The sequence below is a fragment of the Tyto alba genome, unplaced genomic scaffold, assembly GCF_018691265.1.
Source record: "Tyto alba isolate M040663 unplaced genomic scaffold, T.alba_DEE_v4.0 Super-Scaffold_46, whole genome shotgun sequence".
NCBI classification, from domain to species: Eukaryota; Metazoa; Chordata; class Aves; order Strigiformes; family Tytonidae; genus Tyto; species Tyto alba.
The window spans coordinates 4,490,273-4,510,865 of NW_024881322.1; the positions used below are offsets into that span (position 1 = coordinate 4,490,273).

Consider the following 20,593-nt stretch of genomic DNA (forward strand, 5'->3'; position numbering starts at 1 on the left):
TTTTTTTGAAATCTGTATATACATAATTCAGCAGCAAACAACTTTAAGGAAAAAAACCTTCCATGAGGGACATTAAATAACCTGACACCTAGCCCTTCTCAAACAACTCAGATTTCATTCTCTTCAGATTTCAGATTCCTACTTTTTTACAGTGTAAGGCACTCATTAAAAAATAATTTATGAATCTTCCATCAGTTTAGACATCTGAAGTCCTGAGGTAGGACTACTAACCCAATGCCAAAATGATTAAAGACACAGACTTACACCTATTTTCCCATTGTAGCCTTTCATCCTAGGTTGAAAAAAAAAAAAAAAAAAAAAAAAAATCACAACTTCCTAAAATCTTCTCTGAAAGAAACACTAGTTCTTGACAGATACTTTCAGTTAAACAAGTTGTTCTTCAAGCAAGAAAGATTTTATACTTGATAAGTATTTGTGTACTAATTTGTCACATTGTTACTTTTAACAGACCAGGTTTTAAGAACTGCAAAGAATTAACATCATTTATAGGCATTTTTCTGTTTCTAATTAGATCTCCTCCTTTATCTAAGAGAAGCATTAGTCCCTCAAAAAGACTTCTGTTCACTAGACAGAAGATGTACTTTCAGTGTCTCACAAAATAAGAATCTCCACAGTGGTGTTGAAGGATAACTCTCTCACACTTAAACCTCATCACCAGTTTTCTAGAAGGCTTTCTTATTCTGGATTTTAGGAGAGGTCACAGTAGCTGTTTACCACATGGACACCACCTTAAATCCACTCCTTTCGTTGCAAGAGAAGCCCTCAGAAGGAAAGTCCACTACACACAGGTGGGTGCAGTAACAGCAACTGTGATAAATTTCACAATATGGCCACCAACAAATTGGTGAGATTAAGCCAGGTGTAAATCATCAACTCTGGTGAAAAGACAGACTTGTTCCAGTTCTTCCAGAGTAGACTCTACTCATATTAAAGACTAGTGAGAAGTAAGCCACAGGCATGTAAAGAACAGGCTCTGCCTCCGGGCTTTGTTGTTTTCTCAACTAACTTTTTTTAAAAAATTTGCCTTTAACTACCATTTTCAGGAACACCTAATAAAAGCTCCCAAAGGAAGCCTGACATTCCTGTCGGTCATCACAAAAGCACATTTTTCCTCCCTCTAGAGGAGGTCCTGCCATACCTGTCCTTTACAGCAGTTGTATCAATCAGGAATCAGTAGACTGGGAGGTGTGCCAGCAGGAGAAACCTACTTTTACTGTTTTTTTCTTAAGAACCAATACTCAATACAATTCCTGGCTTTGTGCAGTGAGAATGCCATTTAAACAACTAAACTTATGTCTTTGCTTTCCAGAACTGTGTAGACATTGTACCGTTCATTCTATTAATCCTATAATCCACAACAGCAGTTTCTGGTTTGGAAGACATCTCCGCAGGGCAGCTACAGAAGACTAAGAGCTGTTTAATCTTTCAGAGAGATCCTCCAGCTTTAGGCTGAAAAAAAGTGAATGCTGAACTTGTTCTATGCACAGAAGACTTTAGCCTGAGATGCTGTCTGTCTGGTACTTTCCACAGAACGTGGTAGGACAGCCTGAAATTCTGCTCTTGCTGTAAAACCAGTCCTTAGCTAAAACCGTATCAAAACTGTCTAGAAGCTGGACAAAGGGGAAAAAAAGCAGATGCAGTTGGAAGGGTTATGTCATACATAACATGGCAATAGAAATATTTTACACACAAGCATATGTTTTTGGGTAGAAGCCAACATAAACACAAAAATTGCTCTTCTTCACTATTCTGTAGGTAGGACAATTTTTATTGACATCAGAGACACTCAAAACAACATTGAAAATTAAGCTCTTAGTTAAGGAAGGGAGTTCACAGCACTTAACATCTACACAATGATTTCCAGAAAAAAAAATAAAAACTTCAACAACTCATCCATTATGTTTCCACCTCCATCAAAACTCATATAAATTGCACTAAATCTCGAGACACACTAATCTTGTTACACTGTCACCTACTTACTCTAGAACTATACAGAGTCAGCTTCAAGGGGAAAAAAGATCATTTAGGCTCTTAAAAGAATAAATCAAATATTTCAGATGCATTTATGTCAATTCAGCATGTTACTCGACCTACAACATAGGTGGGATTATAAATCCTGTAGTACATTATTGTTGCTCTTGACCTAGCCCGGTATCTCACAAAGTTGAGGGTAGTACCATCCAGCAAAATGAAACAACAAGCCTTCTGGAATAAATTCAAAGTACTGAAAGGATAATACAGTCTTCTAATCTATTAATATTCTGGCAAGAACATGTATATACAAATCCAAGTCTTTAAAACCAATCTAGACAAAAATTCTGATCTCAAGTGTATTGATATGGACAGCTACAAAGATTTTTTTTTTTTTTTTTTGGTAAACAGACAAATGGCTTGTGGACAAGCAATTTATAGAAGATACAGGAGCATCTTCTAAAGGACCAGTTATGACAACTTTTATTATCAATTCCTATTCCCTCAAGGACAGTTTTACATAAAGAAATTGAAAGTGAGGCAAGGGAAAAAAACCCAAACAAACCGTCTTATAACTACTAACTTTTGTCTTGCACTGGATAATCTGTTAAAGTAGGTTTTAAATTTATTGAAATGTAAATATACATGGTGGGTTCCACCCCCAGCTGTGTCCCTCCCACCCAAGCAAATATGAATAGTGTCAAATCTCTGTATGTTTCTGTAACAACTCAGAGAACGAACCATTCTTATACCAAACCTAAATAATTATAATGCAAGGGAAATAACTTATAGAATGTGACTTCAATAAAAGCATTAGGCTTACAAATAAAATCATGTTCTATATCATCTCTCCAACAAAGCAAGTTTAAGGGGAGGGGGAAAAAAAAATAAAATTGAAAAGTGGAATGCAACCCTGAAAATTACACAACAGCTTGCCACAGTTCCCAAATATATGGCAGAGGTCCAACCTAAACAAAGCAAAGTTACACATAAATTAGGGACAACTGATTTGAAAACACAGCTTTTCCAGGACATTGAGGAAACTCTAATACTGATTTTGTTTAATGATGGTATTTCCATTTTTCATTTAGAAATTGAAATGCGTGTACTACAACAACTGAAACAGGAAAACCAGTTTATTTTCTTTTCCTCCTGAAATCCACTTTATTTTTTCCAGTAGGGAAGGAGCGTAAGAAATGCATGTGTCTTCCTTTTTCATTTGTTTAGCATCAAACTGAATAAAGCTGCCAATGTTCTTACAGAAGCTATCATAATGGTATGGTAGTATACCAAAAAGTTTTCTGCTTAAAAAGGAAACAATATTTACTTAGGATTCCCACCCCTAAGGAAAATCCTGCAAGAGATTTGTAAAAAGATAACAGTAAGTAGGAAAAAAAGCACATACTATCTTAAATAAACTGCACTTAACAATAGGGAAAAAAATATTCAAACCACATAGCTCTCCACAGCAGGGTCATAAAAAGAAAGGAAAAAGGTCACTGAAGTATTTACAAACGCTGTTTTCACACATGAATCAAAGTATTACTGTGTTTTCCATCTTGGCTTTGAAAGCCATTAAGTGAAATTAAATATTTACATGTTTTGTTCTTTTTCCTCCACACAAAAGATGGATCTTATCTTGTTACCACAGCATTACTGGATGCAAAACTATCCCTTTTCAAAAGTAAATACTTCAGAATACCACCTTCTAGATTTTAACCTCTTGTCAAGAAAAACTAATGTTATTTCGAAAGGTTAATCTTTCAGTGAGCCTCCTACTGCTCAAGGAGTCTTTCTAATACTAATTCAAAACATATCAGAAGTTTCTCCAGGTTTTTAAACATTTAAAGTCAAATATTTCAATAATCTCATTTTAAAAAGTGGTGTCACATAGCGGCAAACAAAATTGAACCGACAGTGTTATAACAGAAAGGATCTATATAACCTGCTTTTTCTTTTTCTACTTCCAGTTACTGGAATGAACCAAGCAGGGAAGTCCAGCTGAAACTACAAGACTAACAAAACTTTTAGCAGAAAATGGGAACTAGCTCCAGAAAGTCCTTAAGCCACATGAAAAACAAACAACAGATGAAACTAAGAACAAGGAAGCTGGCTTACCAATGTTTGGGAAAGCTGACAAGATACCTATTTTCTAGGATAAAAATGAACAAATAGATCAAGACTGAACTTCTCAAACTCAAGTATGATTTAAAAAACAAAACAAAAAACAAACAAACAGGGCAGAACATAGGAACTGTAGGTATATGAATCAGAAAGAGTTACAAAAAGCCTTCCAGGGGAAGTCTTATCTGGTCTACTGTTCTTGAGGTTGTCAAGGCTGCTTTCTGTCCCAACAGCAAACTGAGGCAAAGGAGAGTCTACCACAACCTCTTGGTCTTTTAAGTACAATTCAGCAGCCCAACCAGAAAGCTTCGGGCCAGCAGGAAACGCACAATTCTGGACAGGTACCTCGTTTTCCCTCCGGCTGGGGCAGCAGGAGCACCCGGAGGGGAGCGGCTGCAGGGGCCTCGCCTGAGCTGTCCAGGGCGCGGGTGCTGAACAGGTCCCCGGCCTGCCAGGGGCTCGCCTGGCCGGGTGGGGTTTCTTCCTTTTGGCTCCTTCAGAGCACGTATGAAACCCTGGACAACTTGTCCTTGATTATTAGTCTTTTGTTAATCCTGTTATTAAGCGCTGTTAGCCAAATATCACAACAACAACACATACAGATATATTAATACATGATGTCTGTCTTCTCCAGCCGGGCCAGAATCAAGCTCTTTTAATGGTTTTTACTCTTGGCCTGTAGGGAAGATTCATGGCTTAGAGATGCAAAGATACCAATTTCCGTTTGTGTAAAGGATGATGAGGTATATGCAATTAAAAAAAAATAAATTAAATTCCTCTCTATTTATACAGCATTAGTGCCAATTTGTATGCACAGTCACAATTGTATTTTCGTCTGTACTACAGAAAGGTTTTTCACAGCCCAATCAGATACTTTATGTTTTAAAGAATAATTTCAGTTGGCTTTCTTGTTTATACAGGAATAAGCATCTTCAAGTTTACTATCTAACACAAATAAGTAATAGCAGATAACTCTCTACACAAGCCTGTTTTTAATGAATTCTCTTATCAGTCTGTCCTCCTGAATGTGGCTAGGCAGTCACTGACAGAAACCGCAACTTGAATTTTTTAGAACAGTTACTTTATTGTTAAATTTTGTCTACTTCATTACCACTCTAGTCCTTTTTTGTCATTCACATCTAGCAAATTAGAGCTTTCTACAAGCCTAATCCAAAGTAAGCAGATCTAAAAATTGAGATACTAAATCATAACAGTGCAATAAATGTCCTTTCGGTTCCATTTCAAGGCTACATACATTGTTGAAATTGTATCTAACAGCTGGAAAGAATCAAGTACAATTAAAAAGGAAAAAAAGAGACCTTCACAGTGGCGATGAAGAAAGAACTACCCACTAATAAAAATGCATCAATTGCAAAATTCCGCATTCAGAATTGAGAATCAGTTGTGAAATAGTAAGAATAATTTGCTTACAAGGAAGTTTTCCAATGGTAAAATTAATTGTCAAAATAAAATACCCAAGGAAATAGATGTTTTTCCATTAAGAATTTAAGAAAGAATAGATAAACATCATCCACTCAGATGGGGCTAAACCCAACTGATGCCGCATTACAGTGCCATGAAGGAACTGTTAACCTCAAGGTCCCTTCAAGTGCTATGATCACCAACAGAGATTTTCACCCCCACATCACTCATTAGAATTAAGTCTGTTCTTGTAACCCCTTTTGTGTAAAGTTTTAGGGGAAAAGACATTTTCCCCTACTAGCCTAAAAATAATCAGGAAAATTCATATAGAATGTCAAGAGCAAGGCCTGCCGTTTTCCAAAACACTGTGTGAGGAAGGAAAATGCAGTGTTTATGTATTGCATACAACAATAACCGACTGTAGTGGCTGTAACATTTCTCTACATTTACCCCTCTAAAGACAAGTACTTGCGGTGATATTCCTAGTCCTCAGTTAGAGGATTCAATTGTCATACCATTCACTGACTTTCAGAGTTAGGGAAGCATCATGAAAGTTGGCTTGCAGTTTAGGAGTTTCTGCAGAGGGCTATAAAGTTAACAATTTAAAGATGTGAATACTGAGATTACAGAAAGAGCTCCTTTCCTTCCGCAGAGGAAGGTAATCCTCGTCAGTTATATACGACAATTCCCGACAAATGGGCCTATGCTCTTCCAGGCAAGTTCCGCACATGCAAGGGTCACTGAGTGAAGCTGTCTTCATCGTGTTCTAGCTGTATGGGTAGCTTAAAAACATTGTAACTAGTACATTTATCATCAGTGCCTGAAGAAGCACAAGGCTAAACATATCAGAGAGAAACTACAGTAGGGAAAATGCAAGAAAAACAAGGTACTGACTTGAAGCTTCTCTTGCTTTCCTATTTCCAAATGAAGTTTCACGTGTCTGAAATTGAATTACAAGTGTCTAATTTTGTAAATTTAGAAATCTGTAAAGCATAAACAGAAAACTGAGAGGATTAGAATTTAATATGCTGACATTTAAGTTCCAGACTTTAATGCCTTGTGCTATATGTACAGCATATTTACCCAGACAGACCTTTCGGGAAGCAAGTTTAATCAATTTTAACTTCTGTGCACTTCAAAATACTGCTAACAAAAAGAAAAATTTACATCACAATTATCAAGTTTGGGGAAATGCAAGTTAGAAAAACTGGAGACAAGAAAATACCTAAAAATAGATAAACTAAAACAAAGAATGTAATCAAAATGGCCTCTCTTCTCTTTGATATAGAAGTATCTATTTCAGCGTGTTTCTCTTCAGCTTTACTCCTTCATTAACACTACAGATATAACTATTGTTAGATAAAACTAAGATAACTAAGTTTAAATCCAAATTGAATATAATACCCAACATTACGTCTTTCTAGGAAAAAAATAACTCCTAAACTAAGACACTGATTTTTTTTTTTAACTGGAGTATTTTTAAGATCCAGTTAAATCAGTATTTCTGCAGATTTATTTTTGTTTCCAGTTGCACTTCAGATACTAATACATGTATATGTGTTGCAAGTAAGACAATTCATCCACACAGAAAACAGCAAGAGGGCAGAGAAAAGGAAGAAAAAAGAGAGGCTCTCAATAAGCTGTACACACACCGCTTTAGTGTGTCACAGGATCACAGTTCAAGAGATTGGAGACCATATCAGCACACAGAGCCATGCACCCCAATTCCCTCTGAGTAATATAACAAATACCACCATTCCATACAGGCTTTCCCCCTCCTCCCTCTTGCTTACAAATCTGGCATCCTTTTCAGAGGATTTCCTTTGAGGTTAAAGTTTCCTGGGGTGCTTAGGTTTTTCATTCATTTTAATTCTGCATCTTTGTGGGTAGTACCAGGCCAGCCACATGTTGAATACAAATATTTGCTTTTAAACGTATTTCAAAGAATGCTTGCATGCTACAACTAACAAAGTTATATAGACTGCCATGGGACACAGCTGTTAAGCAGCCTAGAAACAGTTCAAATCCATCATGGGAAAAGGAAGAAAAATATGAGTCCCTAGGGTGCATCTTATAATTAGTATTTTGCAGCACTTCATAAAATGCAGAACATTTTACAAATATTACATTTAAATAAAAGTAGAGACATTTGACTACTTACAGGCATTTAAGAGCCTTCCCCATGTTGACAAATTATGCATCACTTCTGCATACTTAACCTGCAAGCCAAGGTATTTGTTGAGCAAAACAAGGGGAAAATCAGAATAAACCCCAAATCGATATAATCTCATTTAGAGCAAAATACCTTTAGCTCTCCCATTCTCAGCTCATTGTATCAGAGCTGTAGTGGGAGTAATTTCCATTAATAAAAGGCAGTAAAGCTACATTAGCCCAGCACTGTTTCTCATCATAGTTAGCAACCCAGACGCACCACCAAACCAACAACATGGCTTGAGAAGCCAACGACATTCAGTACCATGCTACACCCTCATTTAATACCTTCCATTTTCATTAGTTAACTAATGAACAATTGATGGAATGGCAGAGATGGAAGGAACAACCTGTGGATAGCAAAAGACAAGAACCGCTTCTCCAGTACACTTCAACAGGCATCCACTTCATTTTTGGATGCATTCAGCTGCTTCTAGTTTTGCTGCTAAGTACATGTTTTTCCTCAGTAAAATACTAGGATAAGACACAAAATCTCTATGCCAGTATTTTCATCAGTAAATTAAAATTCAGCTAAAATGGAGGTCAATATCACTGACGCACTAATAAAAATTCATGCAATAGCCATACATACCCAACTATTTTGCAGAAAAAGACTGCCATGTCTGTTACAACAAATATAAGGCAAGTCATACTTAGCAGTGATAAAGACAGTTTAGAGTATAATTTTTTCCATTAAAAGAAATTACAGAACTTAATTCCTACTAACTTTTCTAGCACTACTAAAAGCAATGACTGCAAAAGAGGTCCTAGAAATTTTTTGCTCTGTTACTTAATAAATAAACTTAGCAGGTCAAATATTTAACGAGTTTTTAAAAAAAAATATTTAGCCAGTAGTGAAAATTACCCCGATCAAAGATTACCGCTAGATGTCAAGAAATTACATCACCCAAGCCTACAACTCTTTTGAGCATTTCTTCTGAATAAAGCTGTAAAGCAAAATATATAATCATTAAATACACTTTAAAAGTCAGTTGCCTGCACACCTGTAGAGGGAAGTCATATATACCAGCTCAGCCCACTAGCAGGAACTCTTGCCCCTCTAGCTCCACATATGTTCATCATTTGCTTTTGACTTCATCAGCTGAACACAACTGTGTGTTTTACAACTGGAGAGGTGCAGTGGAGACACAAAGGAGAATAACCTGGGCTGAACATGTATGTCATCCCCCACACTTGCACAACATCAAACACATTATTTGCATTAGCTGCCTTATTTCTTTGCAGCAGAACTAGTCCCATGTTTGCAAGGAACATTTCCTCCACTCCCTAGTTGTATGGCCACTGGATCTTGGTCTTACAAGTGTGTGAAAACCAAAGTTTATTTTAGCACACGGTTTATTATGCTAGCAATGGAATCTGTATATCCTCCAAACTGAAAACTATTTCAGTATTGTATTTTAATTTAAAAGCATTTTAAACACTTTGGGTTTTCACATCCACGGTTACAATGAAGCCCAGTATCGTCTGTCTTTGGAAATGTTATCACATTCAAAATACAAATTCACAAATATAAACTAATCCAAGGCTGAGCTGTAGCAAACATACAATTAAAGCTAACTGAAGAGTAATATTATTCAATCCTTAAGAAGCAAGGCAATGCCTGTACACTTGTCATCTACTATCTAAATGTCAGTCATTTAGTATTCAAATGTTAGGACAGCTGAATTAGATATTCAAAGATGTTTCTTTAATAGCATGCAGCCCTTTTACATATGTGAATTCCATGGTGTTTTCATTCACATGCTGGCTAAAGAGAAATGATCTACTAGAACAGCAACAGCCTTATGGCTCTATTGCATGGGTGGAGCAGGTATTTTATTTCTTTAAACAGCACTTAAAAAACATGGAAGTAGTTTTACAATTATGTTTTATTATCTTGGAATTGTAATTCATTAATAGATTAACAGAGCTTTAACAAGAAGTGGAGTCTTACTTGTTTTGAACTCAGACAAACAAACTACTTGTCATATATTTAGTATTACTCCCAATATAGAAATAAAACAAGTATCTATCCACACTGATTTGACTACCTCTAACTACTATACCCACATGGATAAGGGGGAGAAAAAAACAAAACAAAACAAAACACACCAATCCTAATTGACCATTAAGGCTGCAAAATCACAACACTGAAAAACTTAAAAAGCTCTAGAAGAAAGTTGCATAGGTAATCCTGTATTTAGGCACTTCACACCCGAACTCAGTAATACTACCTTTCAGCACACTTCATGAAAATCACCTCTGAAGATGAATCACACTTATCCAGTTTAAAAGACTATAGGAGCCCCTCGCCCCTCGCTGCACAAGCATAATACACCTTCCAATAGTCAGAATGCAGGTGTGTGATTTTAAACTCATTCTTTTCAAAGGACAGCAAAACACACAAGAAAATGGACAGCAAATCCTCAAGTCTGGCATCTGAGGCTACTTCAGTCATCCTTGCTGATGCAGCAAAGACAATGAGAAGAAAGAGGACTGCCTCATGGTGAGAGTAGTTAAATGACTATAGAGAACTGCGTTTTATTATTGCCACTGTTCTCTATATTCTGGAGGTCACCCACCGTTTTCTCTCTGAAACTTGCTTAACTGAGGATGCTCTGCTCTATTTGGTAGGGCCACACTATTTTCTTAAGCCAGGCAAGACTTTTCCCTATACTGGAATTTCAATCCATATTCATGCTAAAGAATCAAGAAACGATGTTCTTCAGTCCACAAGAAGTAAAACTCCTGATAGCTGCAGGAAGTCAAGATTCAAAAGTGACATGATTTTTAAGGAACTATCTAGGCCTCTTCGCAGGGAGGAGTTTCTAAGTTTTCTGAACAACTATCACCAGATCGGTCCAGATTTCATTATAAAAGACTTTTTTTTTTTTTGACATTCTCCAAATATTCTCTGTGTGTTCAGGCAATCTACAGAAAGCACTTCTAAGCAGACCTTTCTTTTGCTGCACATGGAAAACTTCACCAGTTTTACATCTCCTTCATGAAGGCCACACCTGTTAGTATACACTATGACAGTTTTTATTTTAGCGGATAGAACTGCATTTAAGTTATGCTCAGCACAATTCAGCAAGAACCCATCCTTCAATTTTATGTCAAATTCAATACTCAGATAGATGCATCAGTATTTCGGTAAGACATGGGTCCCTCCCCTTTTTGTATTGAGTCCTAACAATTAAAAAAATGTGGTAAGTGCCTTAACTGTATCTCAACTCAAGAAAATGTATATACACCTATACTTTGTGAAAAAAATTTTCAGGAGAATCATAACTAAAGCTTCGTTTTTCCCCACAGAATAGCCTTTATGCATGTTCAGGCAATGTGCAATGTGCTAGTACTGACACAGCAAAGAATATAATTTACTAGTATTGATACTGCTCCAGATGCTCAACTAACCTCTCATATCTAAAACCTCCACCTTCAATTTTTAAAACCATAATGAAATTACAGTATAAATCAAACTGACATAGGGACTAATTATGGTAGCCCGACAAGGAAGTGTTTGGGAATACCACTAGTCTTAAAAGCCATTTACAGTTAAAATGTTGCTAAATAATTGCTTTATATAAATGACACTTCGTATGGAAAGCCAAGTAAATTATAACAGCTCATTTTTTCTTGCCGTTATTCTTAGGTGAATTTATTATAAGTTACTAGAAGACATGCAAAGTGCATGCCAGATGAGAACTCTGTATTTATAGCACACTAAGTCAGTCAGCAAACAGAATCTACTAAAAATACCCACAATGGTATGCAACACACCCACCCTTTGGGGACTATTCACAGGCTGTGGTGGTCTGATTTTTAGACAGAGCAGACAAGGAATAAAACACCCAGGTAGGTCAGTTCCTAAAGATGACTAAGTGTAACGGAGTCAAATCCCACACAACACTTCATGCTCTGTTTGGCAGGCAGTCAGACATCCTGAGCTCTACAAGACTTTCCTGCGTGCTTCCTGATCTCTCCAGGTCAATACTATGCAATTTCCATGCATAAAACAGAAGCATGTCCTGAGTGAAACTGAGAAGCAGTCTCATTCTTTCTACGGCTTACCCTCCCATTTTTGCAAGCATCAGGAATTTGAAGCCTACCAAACAACAGATGTTAAAGAGCTCTGGATGCACACTGAGACATCCTTATGAAAGTCACAATGATCATTTACAAAGGAAAGGTGTCCTTGGGAACATAGGAGCTTGTTTAGGAAATACCTGACCAGATAGTAGGCAGCAAAAACTCTCCTGGATGCTTAAGAAGTGCTGTTCCGGTTTTACTCATGTAACTGGCGGTTTTATACAAATTGTCTTCTTTTGATTGATAAGATGCATGTCTTTAAAGATATTCCAAAATACAAATTCAGAGGTCTCAAAGGTTTCTCGCTGTTTCTTTCCATGGGTTAAACATCTGCAGTAACAACATGTTCTGTTACCACAGTAAACGAACAAAGTCTGCAGAAAAGACCATACATCTCTCCTGGAACGAATTAAACCATTAATGAGCAGTAGACACACTGCAGAAAAATCTTGAAAATAATATAAATTTAGTTCATGCATCTGCAAATAGCAGGGAAAACCTACCCAAAAATCTTCATAACATTACTCAAAACTTCAAAGTTTCACGCAAGGCTAAGACAGCAAATGAAGAACATTTACACAATGAAGTTTTCCACAAGCAGCTAGCAAGAACGGAAGAGGAGAACTTACCCAAACAGATGGGTAGGCAACGTGTTTTTAAAATAGTTTTGAATTTCAAGCTGTGACAAAAGGCTTTCTTTACAAGACAGAAAAATGACTTGGGAGGTTTTTGGAGACCAGTCTGCAATTATGTGAGAACATGAGGAGAGGCACACTGTCAGGATATCAGGGTTGGATAGGTATTCAGAAGATGTTAAAAGAGAAAGGTCTTTGTTTGAATTGGCACTGCAAAGGCTCAATCAGGTATTATCACTGTCTTGATAGCCAAAAGAAATATTTATATATACTATTACAATTAAGCTGTTTCCTTTTCTTCAGACCATTAACTATTTACATTTCTCCCCTAAATGCAGTGCTGTCATTGTTACTATTTGGCTTCTCCTAACCCCTCTTGTTTACCAGGCAGGAGAAGAAAAAGAAGAAACCCTCCAAAAGACAGATCCTCTACCACTCACCACAGTCATTACTCCAGTGCCCCAAGCCTCTCATCATCACAGAGACCTATCTCCAACTGAAAGAAATTAAACCTGGTTCCCAGGGGCTTCACTAGCACTACCAGAAGATCCAAACAGTTTTTTTGGCTCATTTGTCCAAACACTTAACATTTAAGACTAAAAGCACTCTTCTGACAGAGCTGGAGCAGGTGGGCGGCAATGTTGGACTTTTTGCTACTTTTTCTTGTCCCCTCCTTACAAGAGTTTACACCTCTGCTGCCAACCAGGAACTGTATGCTGCCCACTGTATGTATGCAGGAACAACAGAAGAGCCCACTAAACACAGGGAGACCCTGAAAAGGGATACAGATTCCTCAAACCCATCTGTCAGAACAGCTCTTCCAAAACTCCTTATCAATAGACTTACCCTTGGACTGCTTTCCTAGCACAATGGATTTTTCAATCTGTATTTTGTTTAATGGAATGCTAATACATTTCCAAAACCTCCCATATCTTCATAGACTGCAAAAGTGACTCCTCTCTCACTTAGGAGTCAACTCATTGGTATAACTGAAGAGGAAACGAAGCACACATCTATCTCCCCCCCACACCTGTGGTTGCTGTGAAATTATGTGTATGCATAGAGACATGTCTGTATTTCTCTCAGCTTTCAGACTGGTCTCCATTTTAACCTTCTACAATCAGCAGACTTCAGCCAGCTTCTCATTGTTATTGCCCTCATTTTTCCAAAGTGGACAAACATGGATATGATTATGTTTCACTGGTGCAGCCAAGCGAATGGAAACAAATCAAAACACCAAATCAGAGGCAGTCTCTTAGCTTTCACTGTTCTGCACCTTGTAAAACCTATGAACTGCAACAGCAAAACTATCTGAAAATGCACCTGGGATTTTCTTGTGTTCACAACAGCAGATAGCAGTTTTATCATACCTCTAAAAAAAGGCAAAATTTGTATGGAAAAGTTATAGCTTTTATTAGACTAAATCCTTACACTCTTTCCTCTATCTGAATCGTTAAGAAGTAATAGATACTGTATCACAGATTCACTGGCCTTAGTCAAACATCAAAAAAAATTTCCAACTCCCAGGAAGAGAAGGTATGTCAAGCAGTACCAAGGCATACAGGCCGAAACCACAATAGCAAGTTTCACTGCTTCTAACGTGATTCACACCCCCAGGATATCCCAACAGTCTGGCTGCAAAGCACACGCTTCCCAACACTTCTCCCAGGTCAGGGGGCAAAGAACTCAGAGCTACAACTCCGGCAGGAAAACACGAGCAGCATTGAATTCTGAAGTGCTTAAGAGCTGCATGATTTCTCAAAGCAATAGTACTTGTCTGATATTACGAGAGAAGGGCAAGGAAGTAACCAAAAGATAGTCATATCCCCCCCAAAAAAGGTGTGAAAAAGATGGAAAGAACCTCAAGAACATATTGACACATACCATGTAACTAAACAGATCAGATGGAAAGCAAACAAGATGCGGCTTTCTAGGCAATTTGAGAGACGTCTAAAAAACTTCTTTTCTAAGACTTCACATCATTCTTCTACTGCTGTCTGCTTCCCACAGTCCAACCAGTAATTCAGGTTATAATGTGAGGTTTTCGTGAACTTTCTTCTATAGAATGAAGAATTCGGTCACTACTCCTACCAGCTATTATTACAAACAAATGCTACTATAACATAACTATAAGGTTCTACCCATACTGTGTTATGTACATTCAGTAGCTGACTATAAATCCTGAACTGTAAAGTGCTTCATAAAAAAGCCTGATCATTATTTGGCCTGACAACGTAACAAACTTCCTTCTCCTAATAAAGTTGAACAGATGCAACTTAATCTCCAAATTATTACTCCGAGTCTTGACACAGGCCTGAAAGCTGTCAAGAGTTGTACCTGACATCAATATATATTTAAAAACCTGTCTATAAATACATCACAAAATTCTATATGTCTGTATACAACATAATCTGAGATTTTGTGTAATACTTGTGCAGTCTCCGCTCAATCAACTTGAATGAAGAACTGATGTGTAAATTTAAAGACTCAATATGTAATATTTCTGCTCTCCTCAATTGAATTTTTGCACATTCTTCCCTAAGAAACTTCTAAAGACAAAAAAAAAAAAAAAAACAAAAAAAAAAAACCAAACATTTAAAGGCTTGTCCTGTAACAACACTCCCAAGAAGAGATTTAAATTTGAACATCAGAAGGATGCTTAAATTCGGTAATTTCACCAAGGATTCTCCCTGTTGTGACCACCCAAAAAGAGGATCACAAACATGAAGTGGGTTCTGAGGAGTTGTCAACATTTCGAGTGACAGAAATAACACACCAGCAGTTGCCCAAAGCAAAGAAAATTCCCAAAGACCATCCATTTTCAGCTGAACCAATTGCTGCAAGCATCATTGACAAAAACAAGCTATACTGTAACTACAGCAGTAGCTTTGCTGCACTGCCTGCTGACAGCCTAGGCAGAAATATTTGCTGCCTAAAAACACAGTGGAAAAAATGAACTGTGGACCTCAGGGCCAACTCTTCTACACACTGTTCTTAACAGAAGGTAAGAATATTTACTTTGGGGCTGGGAGAGAGGGGAAGTCCCATTCACTGAGGAACAGAGTGGGAAACTCCTGGTCAAAATTCCCAACAACAGTGTTATCAGCTTAAAGGAAGCTGGAACTCTGTGCTGTGTTGCAAGAAAGCACTTGAACGTCACGTGCAGGTTTGGCCTATGCATCTGGGAGTGCCGTAAGATCTTATGGAATTTGGGTCCAACTCTACTTACTGCTCTAAGCCTACTCCAGGCATGCTCACAAAAAGTTAAACACATATATATTTCTCTTTTTGTGAGACCAAGGCCCCAATTATTCAGTGAATTGAACTCTCCCTGAGATGAGACATAAGGTTACATAGCAGTATTTACTCCATCACGCCTTGACCGTTAAGGTCTGAGGTCAGACAGGAACATCAGACCCTCAGAGTCAGGAAAGGCTGCTGCTACTACAGTTCCTCTTAAAAGAACATGGAAAACAGCTGATCATACTTTCCAATACAACAACATAATACTTTGTATATTCTTGTTCCAATGGCATATTAACAAGCATAGTATGGATTTAAGTATGTTACATTAGAGAGTTAATATTTATACATTACGTCAGCATGCAAAGCTGCTCAGTAAAAAGTGACAATAGAGTGTAATTCACTAATGGCAAATTAATTACAGTAATTTAACAAATGCAACACCCACATGTCTCTGATTGATGAAGCGAAGCAATATGCCTATAAACATAAATAGTTGGCGATTCAGTTCAACTTACGGAAGTTATTCTTGTTGTTCTTCTCTATTTTAATTTTCATAGAATTGCTATGCTAATCCTCCAAATTAATTTCAGTAGTTTTCAAGACAAAAAGAAACAATTCGGCTAATTTGAAAGTTACAAAACAAGGGAGGGGACTTCAAGCATGCTTATGATACACATCGTAAATGCCAGATACCACACCTAGACAAGCTTGAGCTAGTTACCATCAGGACAAAAACAATGCTTCAAATTATTTTTCACCATGCTGATGCTACTAATGTATGATCTTCAGTGAGGCTACTTGTTCTAGGCGTCTATTTATTACAAGGAATCAAGAAAACACAAAGCAGGCAGCTAAATAAGGATGCCAACATTCAGTGTGATATGGTATAATATATCACTGATATCACAGAATATTTGAATTGCAAAAAATAATAATGTTTCAAGTGAGGCCTTCTTCACAGGTGTTGCAGTATTATTATTAAACAGTTATTCACCCCTATAAGAAATACTAAGATTTTTAGACAAGAAAAATCAAGTAGATTCATGACCATCTAGTGACTACATAAGGACAGTGTATTTTGAAACTTGCTACTCAAACGTCTAACATACGGCACTCCTTATTTATTAGTCAGGAGGTGAAGAAGGTCCCCTCCTGGAACTTTTCCTCACCAGGAAAAGCAACAAGCTTTGCATCGTTTCAGCTTATATCCTCCTTAATACGCCAATTTCAGAGACTGACAAAAGACAAAACTTGGTGTAGTGGTAGATTATTATGTGCCACAGAGGAGAATGATCAAATTCGGAGTTATCCTGAAGGGGCTTTCCAGCACATGAATAGACAGTTTCCTAGGTTATTGATCCTCATCGCTGCATTTACATTTAATCCAGTTCCTCCTAGAAGCATGGCACATTGCAAGATGATGTTTAAGCACGGATGGGGGAAAAAAAAAAGAGTTTTACCTCTGAGCAACAACTGACTACATGTTTTAATGATTCCCTTGTGCTTAGCACGAACTGCACAGCGCTTCGTGGTAGGGCATCCTTTCATCACCAACAGACACATGTGGATCTTCCCCCACAAGCTGCCATGACAGAGTAATGAGCATCCTTGCAACAAAGCACTTGTATGGAGCAGCTTGCTACTCCGAATAGTTATGTTTTCTTTCTAAGGGCAAATATTCCTTTATTATAATAGGGTTTGACAGCTTTCTGCTAATGTTCAACCACTGCGCTGGGAGGAGGCAGTGTTAGGTCTAGGAAGTAACAGCTATGCTGTCTTCAGGTCAACACACCAACTCCACGTAGGTGGCAAGCTGTGTGACAGAAACCTTGCGCACCCTAGGAGGGTCGGACTGGAGAGAGCTCTGCCCGAGCTAAAAACAGGTTGCAGTACAGAAAAGAAGAAAACTCAGCCTGCGACAAGTAGTATTCACAAAGGGATTAATCAGAATACAGAAACACAGGAATTTTACATTAGCCTCCTCTTTCCCCAAAAAAAGCTTTTGGGGAAGCTGGTTAGCATTTAACCACATATGTGTTAGAATTATCAAGAGAATTAACCCATTTAAAAAGTCACCTTGCACCTTAATGTTTGACTTATATGAACAACGACCTTTAGAATAAAGCAGCTGCTGGCTGAAAGAAGTCAGCAACTTTGCAAGCAGCTGGCAGCTTACAGGCAGAATTTGAACTTTAAGGTAAAGAACACAGGCAGTAAAATGCAAGTCCTATACCGGCCCTATTCATCTCAAGATCACAGGAGAGACAAACAACTACGACAACTTGCTCCACGTTTAATATGCCTCTTAAAGGGCCCCAGGTTCTTGCTTTAATTCAGAGTTTAGCTGAGTGTTTCTCCTGCCTCAAGAGCACATGTGGCCATCCTCAAGACTGTACGGTGCCGGCGCTGCGAGCCCGTACTTCAGCAGCACGGACAGCTAGCCGGCTCCGCTCATCTCTTAGGGGGAAAACAAAGAAACTTACTTTAACTTCTGTTTTTTTCTTAATCGACTTTTAGAACCGGGAACCCGAGAACTCAGAAAGAGGAACAAGCATCAGCCACATTGTTAATCAGTACCTACAGAAGGGTTTGGTGCCATTTTAGAATAAACAGCGGAGACACATGATCCAATTAAATTCTAATTATGTAAGTAGCATGCAAGAGTATTTACACAGGCACTGATTACAGCTATTAGAGTCTAAAGTCGCCGGTCGGAGAGGTTCTGCTTCCTCTTCGCCGTCCCGGCCACACCGCCGCGGGGTTCGTTTCATTTTTAGCCTTTCCCCGCTCTCCTTACAAACAATAGGAGACGCCGGCCCGAACACCCCGTCTCCAAACCGTGGCCCCCTGCGGCGGGCACCAGCCCGGGAGAGCCCGGCAGTGATGATTCATCCCCCCCCCCCCACACCCCGTCCCGCCTGGGAGCCGGGGAGGGACCCCCCCACACACACCCCCACCCCACCCGGCCCCGCCGTCGCCCCCAAAACCGTCGCCCGGCGAGCTCGGCCCTTACCTCCGAACAGGTGCGGCGAGAGGTGAGCGGGCAGCGAGCCGATCACCAGCCGGGGCCCGCCGGAGGAGCCCCCGCCGCCCCCCGCGGGCCGCTCCCGGCCGCCCTCCTCCGGGGTGCTGCTGACCGAGTCCTGCGAGCCGTAGGGGCCGCTGCTGTGGGGGATGTTGAAGGCGGACTGCGCGGCCCGGGCCCCCGAGGCGGTGGCCCCCCCTAAGGACCTGCTCCGGGGTGCCGACCCCGCCGCTCCTCCCGCCGCCGCCGCCGCCGCTCCTCCCGCCGCCGCCGCCGCGCTGCCGGGAGCGGCGTGAGGCGCCGCCGCCAGGTGCGCGAACCGCCCGCCAGCGCCGGCCGAGCGCCCGCCGGTCCCGTTAGCGCCGCCGCCGCCGCCGCTGCTGCTGCTGCTGGAGGAAGGTAAATCCCCGCCCGAGTACGCCCGAGCGCGGCCATTGGCGGCGGTGGGGCTGCTCTGCTTCGCGCCCATGGTCCCGCCGCCGCCCGGTGCCCTTCGCCGCCGCCTTCCCCGCGGCGCCCGGGGGTGGTGGGAGTCCGGCCCCGGCGGGGGCGATCCGGGGCGCGAGTCCGCGCCGGGGATTGGGGGGGGAGAGGGCGCTGGCTCCGGGGGAAAGGGAACGGGGTCGCTTCGGTGGGTCGGTGCCGAGGAGGGGAGGTGGGGGGGAGAGCCGCCCGCCGGGATCCGGCTCAGCTGGCGGCCCCGGCGCGGCCGCTGCTCGCGGGTCTGGGGCGCCACCATGAGCTGCTCGGGACGGTGCTGGCTCCCGCCGTGCGGCCGCTCGACCCCGCCGCCGCCGCCGGGACCGCCGCCATCCTCCTCCTCCGCCGAGCCCTGTGGGGGGCACCGGCGGCAGCCGCGCCGCCGAGGCCGCTCGTTCGCCCGCGGCGCGCCGTGCCCGTGCCGAGGGAGGCGGGAGAGAAGGAGGGAGGGGGGGGTGGGGGGGGCGGTCACCCCGGCGCAGCCGCTCCTCTACCGTGTCGCCATACTGGGGGCGGCACCAGCGGGCGGGGTGGGGAGCGGTTAGGACGGCGGGAGCCGCCGCCTCTCCCTTCCCCTCGCCCGGCGGGGGGGACCGGGCCCCGCGGCCGCCCCGCCTCCCGCCCCGCTCCTCACGCAAGGTGCGGGGCACCGCCAGGTGAGGCGGGCGCGGGGGCCACCGGCCTCGCCCCCCGTGGAAAGGAGGGGCCGCGGAGACGGGGCCGCGGCGGGAACCCGCCGGGGGACGCGTACCCACGGGTGGGGGGGGGGGAGCGGGGTGCCGGAGCGGCGGGGAAGGAGTGAGAAGGGGGGGGGGGGGGGGGCGGCCGGTGCCCTCCCGCTGCGCCGCGGCGGCTCCGGGAAAGCGCCCGGATGGCCGGGCCGGCGCGGCTGGCGGGTGCTCGGCGGGGCCGCGGACCGGCTGAGGGGCGAAGGGTCCGGCCCCACGAAGGGTCCGGCCCCACGCCCCCCCCGAGCCGCGGCGTGGCGGGTGCGCCGCTCACACACACACACACACACACACACACCCCGCGGGAGATTTCCCGGGCTCGGGACTTCCCACCCGGGCGCTTTGCTGGGAGTCGGCTCCCGTGGAGAAGCTGGGCAAGGAGGATGAAAACCCCTTGCATCTTTCTTTCAGAGGCGACACCGGAATACCCTGTGGACCTCAGTCTCCCACTCGGAGAAAAAACTCCCGTTATTATTGATGAGCTTTACACAAGGATTGACAAACAGCCAAAAATTTTGGCCCTGTGAATCATATGGATGTCGATAACAGGCTTGGTGTGCTCATGACAGAACGATCAGAGACATTATTTTATTCATTAAAATAATGCGATATTGAATTTGTATGAACATGATTCCTAC

At 41.6% G+C, this 20,593-nt stretch overlaps 1 protein-coding gene and 2 long non-coding RNA genes across 5 annotated transcripts in view; 2 read left to right on the forward strand and 1 right to left on the reverse strand.

Moving 5' to 3' along the window:
- The window catches only part of ZNRF2 (zinc and ring finger 2), a 56,789-nt gene extending 37,126 nt beyond the window's left edge, over positions 1-19,663 (reverse strand). For both annotated transcript variants that reach the window (XM_042806560.1, XM_042806559.1), the window contains exon 1: positions 18,736-19,663. In XM_042806560.1, coding sequence (XP_042662494.1) covers positions 18,736-19,486 — 751 coding nt within the window. In that variant the 5' untranslated portion in view covers positions 19,487-19,663. The remainder of the gene's footprint in view (positions 1-18,735) is intronic.
- The window catches only part of LOC116961166, a 46,679-nt gene continuing 45,170 nt past the window's right edge, over positions 19,085-20,593 (forward strand). For both annotated transcript variants that reach the window (XR_006166862.1, XR_006166863.1), the window contains exon 1: positions 19,085-19,146. This is a non-coding gene — a long non-coding RNA (uncharacterized LOC116961166). The remainder of the gene's footprint in view (positions 19,147-20,593) is intronic.
- Positions 19,767-20,571, forward strand: LOC122154768. Its single transcript, XR_006166864.1, has 2 exons — positions 19,767-19,883; positions 20,367-20,571. It is a non-coding gene; the product is annotated as an uncharacterized LOC122154768 (long non-coding RNA).